This window comes from Eucalyptus grandis, chromosome 10 (genome assembly GCF_016545825.1).
Source record: "Eucalyptus grandis isolate ANBG69807.140 chromosome 10, ASM1654582v1, whole genome shotgun sequence".
NCBI classification, from domain to species: domain Eukaryota; kingdom Viridiplantae; phylum Streptophyta; class Magnoliopsida; order Myrtales; family Myrtaceae; genus Eucalyptus; species Eucalyptus grandis.
The window spans coordinates 32516674-32529103 of NC_052621.1; the positions used below are offsets into that span (position 1 = coordinate 32516674).

The window sequence follows — 12430 nt, forward strand, 5'->3', positions numbered from 1 at the left end:
GCGAGAGCTTCGCTGGTGTGCGATTTTCCAACTGACTGGAGTTTCCTGTAGTCCGTATGAGTAAAGGGGGCCATAAAGGCGTGGGTGTTCGGCATCCACAAGCTCTTCTGGGGCTTCAATAGCTGCCTGCTTTGGTCCCAACAGAAAAGCACCCATCGATGCCCAAGCTCTTCCTTCCTTGCATTGAACTCAATGCTTCACATGCCGCAATCTCCCGTTGGTCCATGCCTCGAACATGTAACCCAAGGAGTGATCAACGCTATTTAAAAACCGTTAAGACAAGAAGAATTCTAAAGCAGACTCGCACAGCTAATTTATAGACTCTCAACCGATCAAAATGGAAGAGGGAAAACGATATGGCAATCATGCTTTGTTCGTGGTTCCAGTCTGAATGGCGGGCGTCGGTTATACTCGGACTGGTGGACACTATTAAAACAATTCCAATGGTATCTTAATTGATGAAGAAGGCATGTACCACAGCCATGTCTCCGAGAATGATGAGAAAAGTGCCTGAACAAGGATCAATCGGTACAAACGAACCGGACTTATCCATCATTTGAGACCACTCACCGCGTTGCCGTTTTGAAGAATGGTCAGGAATCCCGCATCCGTGTGCAGTTGTACACCAGTAGAGCCAACACTTTCAGGGATGAAGCTGTATTTATTCATCCAGAGTTGGCAGGCCCAATTCTCGAAAAGGCCGCTGCCCGGTCCCATGCATCTGCTTAGCTTGTCTGCCATGTCCATGGCCAGTTCATGCATTGCTTTACAATAGGTCTTCATTATCTCTCTGAAGTAAAACGAACAGAAGATTCAATATCATCTCTGGTTGGAAACAAGACGCTGACAAGCTCTAGGGATTAAAGATCACAAAAAGCAATCTTATGACTGTTTTCCAGCTTAACTCATGTTTCCGTTTTTTGTTAACACAGAAACATGTTAGGCATGAAACAGAAAAACTGAGTACAAATTCCAAAAGCTGAAGTTTAACAGACATAGAATACATATTTTGGCTTGTGCTTTAGCAGTGAAGGTACCGAATGTAAAAATTATTGCTCGGACCGGGAATGAAGTATGCATCGATAACAATTTTTTCTCATAAACTAAATTTTACGCCATGAGAAAGAGTGAAAGGTTGAACCTTTGATGAGGTGAAGCAAGCGACTGGGAACAGAACACATCCACAGCTTGAGCAGAGCCCATGTCATCCAACCCCCAACATTCGTACAGAGGATTCGCCTTGGTGGGCTCCTTGTGTCCACTCCCTTCCACCACCTGGCCCTCGTTCTTCTTCTTCGCCTCCATGGGAAGATCGAGTAGTGACCTCACCACTGCCTTCATCTCCCCCATCAACGCCTCCAAGATCCCGTGGTTCAACACCCGGAAACACCCCCACTCCTCGCCGGCTTCTCTCAGCTTCTCGAATGGTAACAGGAAACCTCGCAGATTGATCACGGGAATCTTCATTCCTTCTCTTTCCCCCATCTTCTTTTTTTCTCCTTGTTTTGGGCGAGTGCCTTCTTTCACTGAGCTTGAGTCCTGTGTTTATAGCAGTGAGAGAACATGCATGATTTGCACCATCGACGTACGAGGTACATTCCGTGTGGCGATAGGACCCTCCATGCTAGGGCAAGAAGGAGAAAAAAACAAACAAGTCAAGCCCTTTTTGAGGTTCTTGTGCTGTGTTGCCTGGCTGATATGCAGTCGTGAGAAGACTGTCTCTCCCTGCTCCCCTCTGCTTTTCGTTCGGCCATGCCTGGTCTGCGTCATTCCCATTTCTTCGCCAGCTCTCGATAGAAAAAATAACTTTGGATTTTCCAATCTCCTCATTGATTTTATCCATTTTTTTCCTTTCATTTTGCTTTCAAAATTTGACAACGAAATGGCATTTTAAATAAATATAAAAAAAAAATCAATCAACCATATTACATGCGAATAATTATTTTTTTCAAAATGCTTCAAATATTGCTAGTTAAATTTTAAATCGAAATATAACTGGTGAAACCCGCAAAAAAACTTGGATAAAATTAAAATGTTTAAAGCTAATGCTTATATCATTCGAGCCTGATTAGAGGTGAAATAATTTCTTTTTTTAATTTTTAAAAGAGGAAAATATCAAGTAAAAAATATGAGGGAAAACATAGATTAGTGCTTTCCACTTCAAAATTCAGGAATCGATTAAAATAATGCAAAATAACAAAAAATAAAGTCCAAAGATATATGTGTGAACAATCTATGTGCAATTGAAATTCACTGCGTGGTATGTTTGAACTTCTTCATTATAAACTTGAAGATTCGATACTATTTTTTTGCATAGACATGGATGAGAAGAAGAGTGCTCTCTCTATGGAAAAATTATTTTTTGCTTAATCGAGCCAACGCAAGAATCTGTGGTTGAAATTCCACCCGTGTCATTTTCTCTTATTGTTGATCGACTCTGACCAATCACCATGATCGTATATTATATTGAGTCATCCAAGACCTGGAGCCAAAGCTCTTGGTAATGGGTCTTAATTAATAGAGGGCCAATTTGATTTTGTCTTTTACTGATACAGACCGAATGCCTTCTCTCATCTTGTAATTGTATTTGCTCGGCGGATCAGTGTGATTATTGATTATTTAGCAAAGCTTTTTCAAAATCATCAGGCAGATATACACCCCATGCATGCATGTTTCTTGCAATAACAGAAGACAAAAGAGGGAAGAGAGTACTGACATTCCAAAATATATAATGACATTGCCGAAATAAGGAGGGGTATTACAATTTGATCTTCTCCCAAGCTTCTTCGGAAATGAAGAAACCAAAAAGAAAGGAAAGGAAAAGGATAACGCAAAGGAAACAAAATCAAGGAAACAAGAGAGAAACTTCTCGGAAAACTTCTCCCCGTGCGTCGAAAAAGAACCCTAGCCAGTGACTCGTGTCGTCATCGCTAGGGTTGAAAAAGGAAAACGCACGAGACGAAGTACTTGAGATTAATCTATATGAGGTGGAGTAACCAGTAGGTAATCACTTGAGCCTGTAGGCGCAGGGCCTGGTGAAGTAACAGATCAAAATGACTCGATCGGGCCGAGAAAAGCGACTAAGCATATATACGTACGGTTCTCGAAGGATATGAGTTAGTGATCGGCTCCGCAGATGTAAGACCGAAGGAGCATGGTGGCGCAACGGCGCAGGATGTAAACACGGGCGCGCCGTTCTCGTACCAGGGACGCACACTTCCTGGTGAGGCCATTGATCCTTCCCTTCCTTCTGCTGCACGCCTTGGCCTCATCACATTTCCATGGATGAAACCCAGCCATGACTAAGTATTGAAGATGACAGAAAATTCAACAGGAGCCCACAGGAAGAGTGGGGTTAGGACTCGAGAGTATTTATATAGTCCTTGGAAAGAGAGAGAGTTGACTAAAGGGAAATTGAAGAGGACGTGACGATAATGAAATTAAGTAGTCGATTTGAATGCATCGTTTTCTAGGAGGAGACTAGAGACGTATATTATGCAAAGGCAAATGAATTTTTTTGTATTTTTTTTTCCTTTTTTAGGTTATAATTTAAAATGAATGTCCGTGGGATTATGATGGGGGACTAGGAAAATGGCGAAGTGGAGCATGAAAATAGGAGAAGTTGCCCTAATGAAGACGGGGCAAGGTGATTGATCGAGAATGGGGTTCGTGAGACAGGGTCCGGCAGTATCTCATTCCACGTTTATTTTATCTATTTTTGTTTAGTACTCCTTCCTTTCGCTGGCTTGCCGGAGAAACCATGGCAGACGGACATGATTAAACCCACTTGCGTGGGCGCAACAGTGATCGAAATGTCTCTCGAAAAAATGTTATCTGGGGACAAGAAAATGCAAATTTCAAATCTCTTGGAAAGGAAAAATAAATAGATATATTCGTACAGCGTCATTTTTCTCAAATCCTAATTTATTTTTTTTTGGTAAAGTCAAATCCTAATTTTTGCTTTTCTCATCTTCAATAACTATGTTAGATGAAAGCTATAAAAATATTTAAATAATAAATCATATCTTGATATAATAATTTAAAATTTTAAAACAGGAACAATAACTTCATAAAATCTCATAACGATATTAGAATAAGAAGTTCTGAATTCAATTTTTTTCCTAGGTCTTATTTGTCTCTTATTTATCTCATCGATTAAATTAACATCTTAACCGATGGTTGAGGTTCGACAATATGAATGAATAGAGTTTTTATCAGCATAATATATTGGATTACCGATGAGTCAACATAACCCATCTTTGATAAAATCACATAAGTCAATCTCATGAGATTGTTTGGTTGGATCCGATTAAATTCAAGACCCAAGTTCCAAGGTTCATGTCGATATCTGCCTCCTTTCAACTGAACATGCGGGCTTATGTTGGAACTTGGATCCATATGCATTTGCCACGCAAGAGAACCCAAGCATTGTCGCTTTTCTACATTTTCTCAAAATGAAAAAAATAACTTCTTTATCTTGCATGGCATCGCTCGGAAAATATATAGAAGAGGAGAATAGAAAAGACATTCCTCGATTGCAATGACAATCGAGACAGAATTTCTTGAGGTTGGAAAAAGAGAGCCAAACTGGTAGAGAATCTTGGCACGAGTGCGGTGGTGTTCGCAAAATCATACACGATTCCACACGTTCGTAGTTGAATATTCTGAGAGGTTTTAGGTTTATTGGGTTAAATAAAAAAGAAAATAAGTGGAAGCCATGGAATTTACAAAAAGTGAGAAATTGACAGCAAACGCACTTTAAACAGACAAAATCAAATCTAGATATTATATTAGTACTTCTAGTTGTATTAGATAAATCGGAGATGACCATAACATATTATAGTTCATATACAAAGGAACTTCTATTGAGAATATGTCTCGAGTTTGAGTAAATTTCTTAATTCGGGTGAGTTTCCTAAAAGGAGTTACTTATACATAGGAATGTAAATTTATATTCTACCATGAAATTAGATAAAGCAAACACGAGAGGTATTAAATTTATTCTCTGTGAGTTTTCTGAGTAAGTTTTTTGTTAAAGATTGTGATTTAACACTTGTGGGTTTGTTTTGGGTATAATTGAGAGCTTAGAACCACTTTAACAATTGAGCGATTAAAAAATTTGTATTCACTGGATTCATAGTGGAATTCTTAACGATTAGCTCTCCCCATGAAATAAGTATCAACATTCAAACCAAATTACGTAAGTCTTTATTGTTATTTACTATTCGTCATTTATTACTTTGGTAATTTCATTCTCTCTTTGTTTGACTTGAAATGCAAAATCTTTTAGCTTTTGTGTTATTTTCACAACAAATGCTATTAGGGCTAATGGTCAATTGGTCACTCCTTCTAATATCTATTAGTGTTTGGTGAATATCTTAATGAAGATATTTAACCAACACGATTTTTAGGCAGCTTGGGTATTGTGGTGTACTGACGTGGTCCTAATGGTAGCCTTCATGATTTGATTTGAAGAAGAGACTACAGATAAATGCGAGCATTGGAAATTCAAGGTGAGACATGTTAATATAGAAATATACCTAAATTAAAGAGAGTAGATATCACATTAAGTTCACAAATGAGGTTAGAGATTATCGAGATACACTTGTGAGTTATATTGAAAAGTCTCACATTAAAAAATTAATGTAATGTAAAGTAGTTAATATATCTCAATTTTCCCACAATTTATTAACTTAAGTTTTTTAGTAAAAATGAGTTCAACTAAATATATTGACCAATTCAGAGTCAGCTCCCTCTTGGCAATCTACCTAGATTAAGGTATTGTGCTTCTATTGTGTGTTCACAAGAATTGGTATTAGAGCTAAGGTTAAAGCTTCTAGAGTTTGTTTGCATATCTAATTACTATTTGCATGTTTGAATATTGTTTGGAACAACAACTTTGGGTTATGAAGAATTACATTTGACGAATATATTAGGTGGCAAGGATAAAAGGTCGAAAACGATGAAAGAGGCCCATAAGGTAGAGTTGTTGGAGACGGGCAAAAAGCATAATTTTATTGGATCTGTGAGATGACTATTGATTGAAGTGGCCAAAGATAAGGATGTGACATTCTCGTGAGAAACTATTCAGTGGTTCATAAGCTCCACGTCAACAGCTGACGTAGCATGCGCTTATTTACTAATAACCAATTATATTTTGACACGTGGATGTGGACATGGAAATCTAAAAGATTAATTTTTTTTTTCTCTTTTCCCCTCCATCTTCAACCTCCGCTCCACTTGGGCTCGGCCATCTCCACCGCCGCCGCCGCCACCGTCCTTGAACCACCGCCCCACCGTGGCCGCTACGTCTGCGGCAAAGCTGTTGAGCTCGTTGCCGGCAGCTATGGATGAGCCAAGACTCAAGCTCAAAGCTATTGAGCAACAAACCAAATCTGGAGATGTAGAGGAGTGTTGCAGCAAACTAGATTTGGAGATGCAGAGGAGCGGTCGGCCATGGACGGCTTCTCGGTCTGCGGCAAAGCTGTTGAGCTCGTTGCCCGCAGCCACGGACGAGCCAAGACTAGAGCTCAAAGCTTTTGAGTGGCAAACCATATCTGCATATGTAGAGGACCGTTGCAGCAAACCAAATCTGGAGATGCAGAGAAGCGGTCGGCCATGGACGGCTTCTCGGTTTGCGGCAAAGTTGTTGAGCTCTTCGCCGGTAGCCATGGACGAGCCAAGATCTGGAGCAACAAACCGTATCTGGAGGTGCAGAGGAGCATTGCAGCAATCTAGATCTGGAGATAATCTCCGTGTCCACCCTCTCCATCATCCCGTTGGATTTGGAACTGAGGCATGGGCGGAGGAGACGGCCAAACTGGTTTGATGCGGCGTCCGCAACTCCAACTCGGCCGGTGGCGATGGCAGAAGGAGGGGCGGAGGTTGGGCTCGTGCGTGCAGATGGAAGAGGAGGAAAAGAGAAATCTAGGTGGATTAAGGGACTTTTAATTTATTTTTTAATGACACGCGTCAATTTTTAATTGGTTAGTAGTACATTAACACATGCCATGTCACCTGTTGACATGGCACTCACAAACCACTTAATACTTTCTCCATTCTTGTGGACAAAAACATTAGGCACTTTATCTAATGAAAGGTTTGGACGATCACTCATAAATACTGAAAATAATGTTTCATTTTCGATTGATTGAAGATACATCTATTATAACCCATTTAGATGAGTTTAATAAGCTCATGATAGACTTAAAGAACATTGGTGAGGCCTTGCTTGATAAGAAACACGGCATGACAATGTCGACGTCTATACCGGATTCTTTTGAGCACTTTATTGACTCGCTGCAACAAGGGCGCTCCCAACAAACTCTTAATTAATATCAACTCCAAACTTTCTTTGGAGAAATCCTATGAAGCTCGCGCATGTCGCTCGAATTAAGATCCGCTAGATAGAATGGACAAACAAAGGCATACGTTTTTCACGGCCCATCCACCCATGCAAGGCCTTAATTCAATCCGTCCTTCCGTTCAATTGACCATCCCATTGCTTGCGCCATGGAGAGACATCATATAAGTCGGAAGAAAATCGCAACACCCGCATCAGGTGTTCTGCTTCTCCTTTCTACCTTGGCCAAAAGAGAAAAATTCGCGGCAGCCGAGTTGGTATTCTTTCTAGAAAATAGGTAGGAGGACACCATTACCATGAAATCGTGATCTTTCCCCCAAGACAGGAAGATGATTGTTAACACGAATTGTATTAGCAGAAGATGGCAATGGTTCCCCATGTGATATATATAATAGGGCAAACTATCGGAACCAGAATGCGGATTTGCACTTTTGCGACAATCAATTTTTCAAACTGTCTCTTTAATTAGCAGCTTTCTTTCTATAAGTCTCGATGGCCATTGGATGCTTTAGTTAGCAACCGGAGGTGAGATCAAGGTGGGAGGGAAAGAGCCAGTGTGATAGTCTCCCGTAGAGCTTGTCAGCTGGGGCGGATCTATCCAAACGTCGGACCGCCCTACAAAACAATTTGCATTTACCAACACAAATTTTAAATAGAAAAAAAGGGTCATTAACGCAACAATGGAATTAGCGGTGTTAGAGATAATTAGAGATTTATCTATGATAATTTCCTATATTAAAGATATTTGATAATTTTAACTTTATCTTTCGATATTTTGTGTATATCTTAATGATATGTTATCTTAGATAGTCATCCGATAGGCTCATATACTTTTCTCATAAACATGTCAAGTTATAAAGAAATTTATCATTTCACTTTTGCGCTTTATTCTTGATTAGTGGCCTCAATTGCTCAAATTAACATTTTGGGCATGATGCCTCTCCCCCCAGGTTCTAGGCCCTACTAATATAAAAACGTTCGGGGAGTTTTTGTGCGGATGTGGACACCTATGATGGACGAAATGTGTGCACAGCACTCCATGATGGGAAAGAAAAGGAGCCCCAGGAGAATAAAGCAAACCCCACTTCTAACATAATCATGTGGAGCTCATTTGCCACCATTGTCTGCAGCATCTCTACTTTGCCCTCCTCATAAGGCACTCCAGGTATATAATCACGTATCAGCAAACATGGTCTTAAATTATCCCTAAATGTAAACTCATGGTGAACAAGATCAATCGCAATGCCTATAATTTCTGATCGCCATATGCTTTTATGAGATCATATGTGGAATCTTAGGGTTTTTGCTATGTGGCCAGTTCTATCTAAGAGCAAATTGTGAGTTTTGGCCGAGCACCATTCTGAACAACCTTATATATGAGTTCGGGATAAATGACATAAATGGTCTTTAAATTTTTGTCCAATGTACAATGTGATCATTGATTTTTAATTTATTTGATGGAACCCCTGAACTTTATTCTAATGTACAGTATTGTCTCTAAACTTTTAATTTGTTCGATATAGTCCATAAAATATTTGTTTATATTCATCTTAGTTCATGAACTTAAATTGGTAAAAGAACAACAATGAACATTTTCATATAGTGTAAGAACTAAATTAAACATATACCAAAAGTTGAGAAACCACATTAAACAAATTTAAAATTTATGGACCGAATTAAATAAACTTTAAGTTTGGGGATGGTATTACACATTGGGCTAAAGCTCGAGAATCATATTGAATAAATTAAAAATTCATGTACCATATGGGATTATTTATGTCAATTTTTCCTTAGGAGTTACATCTGTCCGTACGTTCAGGAGATGAAAGGAAAACGTGGACAAATTCATAATTTTCGTGGAAAAGAAAAGGAGTCGAGGAAATCTTTATCTTTTCGGTACTTTAGTTTTCTCTCTGTACGTTCCTCAACCTAAGCCAAAAGCAGCTATATTACATCAAATCAAATAACTAAATTGGAATTTCTCGTCCAAAAAAAATTCAGAAAATTAAAAAAAAATAAAATAAAAAATTAGCTGAGTCCGCTCTAAGACCAGACACGAGGCAACTTGACCGAACACGAAGAAAGAGGAGGCCCATGAACGACCTACACCTTATTCATTTCGGACGAGCTGTCCCCGTTTGATCTTCGTGCCACCCAATAACTTCAACGCTTTGGCATATGACGTCACCCCCGTCCAAAATTCCCTTTACCTGTCATTTTCCGTCCCTCTATAATTATTCAATTTAGTATATGAAATCCACTTTCCATCTAATTACAATTTTTACTTTCCCTCTTCTTCTTTTTTTCTCCGTTCCGAAACGCACCGTCCGCGCGACGCGTGTCCTTTCCGTCCCCGTCATCATCCAGGTATTTTGTCGTGTAATATCGAACAAGACATTGGCACGAACGGCGGTGGTTAATTTAAGCACATGAAAACGAATTTTTCATTAAGTTACGCTAAGTGCTCGATTCTCAATCGCCATCACGGGTTCTCCTATCTTCCCGACAGTGATGTCATAATTTAATCATTTTCACCAACCTGCAAATAATTATTCAAGAGGGTTAGGTTGCGTGAGTAATCCCGTCTCTCTCTCTCTCTTCACGAATATCATTTGAACACGTGTCATAATAATTTATTTTTCTTTTGAAAATTAAAACTCAATACGCGTTCCTTAAACAATACGTGAAGAATGGCAATTATTGCGAAGGGATTCTTTTCGATCAGAATTCATCTTTTAACATAATCAAAATATCACGATAACGATATCTCAAATTTTTTCATTTATTGCATTACTACTTGGTTTTCGATCTGGTTGGACAGGAAATTCCGTGCTTTCGAGTTCTCATCCCACCTCCCGATGCCAACGCATGTCATTGTACTTGACATTATCGCTTCATTAAGAAGAATCATTGATACATGCTTCATGAACCGAACTAGCAACCAAATTCTTCATGTTCAAAAGGAAAAATCGTTTTCATCTGTACTCCCTAATCTTACGGGAGTGGTCCTCGATATGTTGTGACCACAACAACTAATAAATGCCTTTTAAAAAAAAAAGCAATGCCAATACTCTTGATCGCTGGTTTTAATTGCGGACGAATTAAAAAAACTAAATGGAGCCGTCCCCAACCCCATCTTTGTTATACGGTCTGCCTTTAGTTAGTGGTGGGTCATCTAACTCTTAACGGATTCAATGCGCATCCAATAATTTCCTAATCTCGTTCTATTTTTTTTTTCTTTTGGGTCGGATTCTCTCTCGTTCTAATTTATTTGGTGGGCCAAAGTGCAATGCAGAAGGAAAAAACGAAACCTTAATATGATGTTCCTAATTACAGCATTTGACCAAGATCAAGGATGATAAAATGATTAATATTTTGTTGTTTTATGGAGAACTTAATTAAATTAAATTTGAATTTTGTTGTCGTTTGGTATTAAGTGATTGATGAATATATGTCTTTTGTCTTGTCACGAAATGCAAGCCACGACAGACAGATGTGCCCTCTAATGGAGGGCAATAGTGGCGTGTTATACACATTCTCTTCAATTTCGATTTTATCCAGAGAAAAAAGAGAACCAAAACTTAGGGGTGGACCAACGTTAAATCTTACTGTTTAGGAAGAATTTATTTCCGACACAAAAATGGGGAATTTCCCTTGTGTCGGCCTCCCTAAATTCTCCTTGTTTTTTTATCTCTTTAGTTGTTCATGTTCAGTAAATTATTAATTGGAAGGGCCAGCTGAATTGGTCAAAATTATGCTGTCTAATTTCTGACTAATCCCATTCTTCCAGGAGTCCTTTTTATATAATTTTTACTCGATATCATCTCGGGAGGAAGGAAATTCTGACAAATTGCAGGAGCATTTAGAGTGAAAGACAAGTATCTTTTGTTAATTCAGTCGCTTTAGGGCACCGAGGTAAAACAGTGCAGCCAAAGCATCAGAACGCGCACTGTTTTGTAAAAAAGAAGAATTGGGGGGGTCCCAAATGGGAAAGTGGAGCAAAAGCAGGGGCAAAAAGAGAAATAGGGAAAAGCAAATTGCAGAAAGAGAAGAAGTGCCATCCCACCTACATCTGCTCTGGCACCGACGTTGACTATAATCAGCACTACCCGGTACCCACCAAGAAGGAGACCTTCTCAACGCCCGCGCGTTTCTGGATTCCCTTGCCGTAGCGCCTAACGCAATCCAAGCATTCTCGCAGATCTAACTCGGTTTTACTTTTCTGGGTCGGTCAGAGATCTACCACCTTTTCTTGTGCCGAACGTTCGGCGGAGTCGTTGATGGCGAGCGCGAATCAAGGCTGTTCTTCGGAGAGAGTTGAGAGGGAAATGAGTGAGCATCGAGGTGGAGACGATGAAGGGGGTTCGTACTTCGAATGTGAACAAAAGGGTTGGGTTCTAATACGTACAAGAGTCTCGTGACTGTCTATCTCCCGTAGCCATGGATTTGGCCAGCTTGCAGGAGCTTGAAAAGCAGGGGAATTCATTTCGGCCGTCCCAGTTTATTGACCATGTTCTCTTTCTCAGTAAAAAACGTCACTTCAGTCTAGAAGATCCTCACTCTTATTCTGCTGCCATAAATTTCAACTTTTCTTTTTCTTGTTTTAATTTTATTTTTCGTGTAACCAAAGTGAGTAAGACGTAAAGTTAAAAGCTTGTGATCCCTGTGAAAGTTACACATCTGCTGGACAGTTCCTTTTATCTTCGTTATTGTCAATGACTCACTGGATTTCACTCGCTTTTCTTTAATGGGTTAACAAGAAAGGCAACAAAATCCGCCCCTTAGACGTTATACGTGTGTCCATACACGCGCATTAACGCTCACCCACGAAAGCTTGCGCCTTTCCTTTTCTGTACGTGTATTTTTCACCCCGACAAAGGCAGAAAGCGTTTAATAATTATTTGAGGGGAATTAAGAAAACCTGATGGAAATAAGTTTTTAGGACTTTCTTTTCTATGGCTTTGGATTCTTCTGGCAATTCGTGCCTGCCAGCTTTTTCCTTGGCAGGGCTGAATGGGCATAAAATCTATAATTATATATAGGTGTATATGTCACGGAAGAAAAAAA

The 12430-nt window shown here is 39.5% G+C and overlaps 1 protein-coding gene across 1 annotated transcript; it reads right to left on the minus strand.

Annotated features, from left to right (window-relative positions):
- Positions 1-475: 475 nt before the first annotated feature.
- On the minus strand, positions 476-1631 carry LOC104431021 (2-oxoglutarate-dependent dioxygenase DAO-like). The gene is made up of 2 exons (XM_039303574.1): positions 1142-1631; positions 476-790 (listed from the first exon to the last, which is right to left on the minus strand). Exons 1-2 carry the CDS (start codon positions 1483-1485, stop codon positions 553-555), a joined length of 582 nt encoding a protein of 193 aa, XP_039159508.1. The 5' UTR covers positions 1486-1631; the 3' UTR covers positions 476-552.
- Between the last annotated feature and the right edge of the window lie 10799 nt (positions 1632-12430).

Coding starts and splice junctions, on each gene's coding strand:
- LOC104431021 (XM_039303574.1), bottom strand. CDS start 1,485: ATGGGGGAAAGAGAAGGAATGAAGATTCCCGTGATCAATCTGCGAGGT. Junction 791..1,141: donor CTTGCTTCACCTCATCAAAG/GTTCAACCTTTC, acceptor GTTTTACTTCAG/AGAGATAATGAAGACCTATT.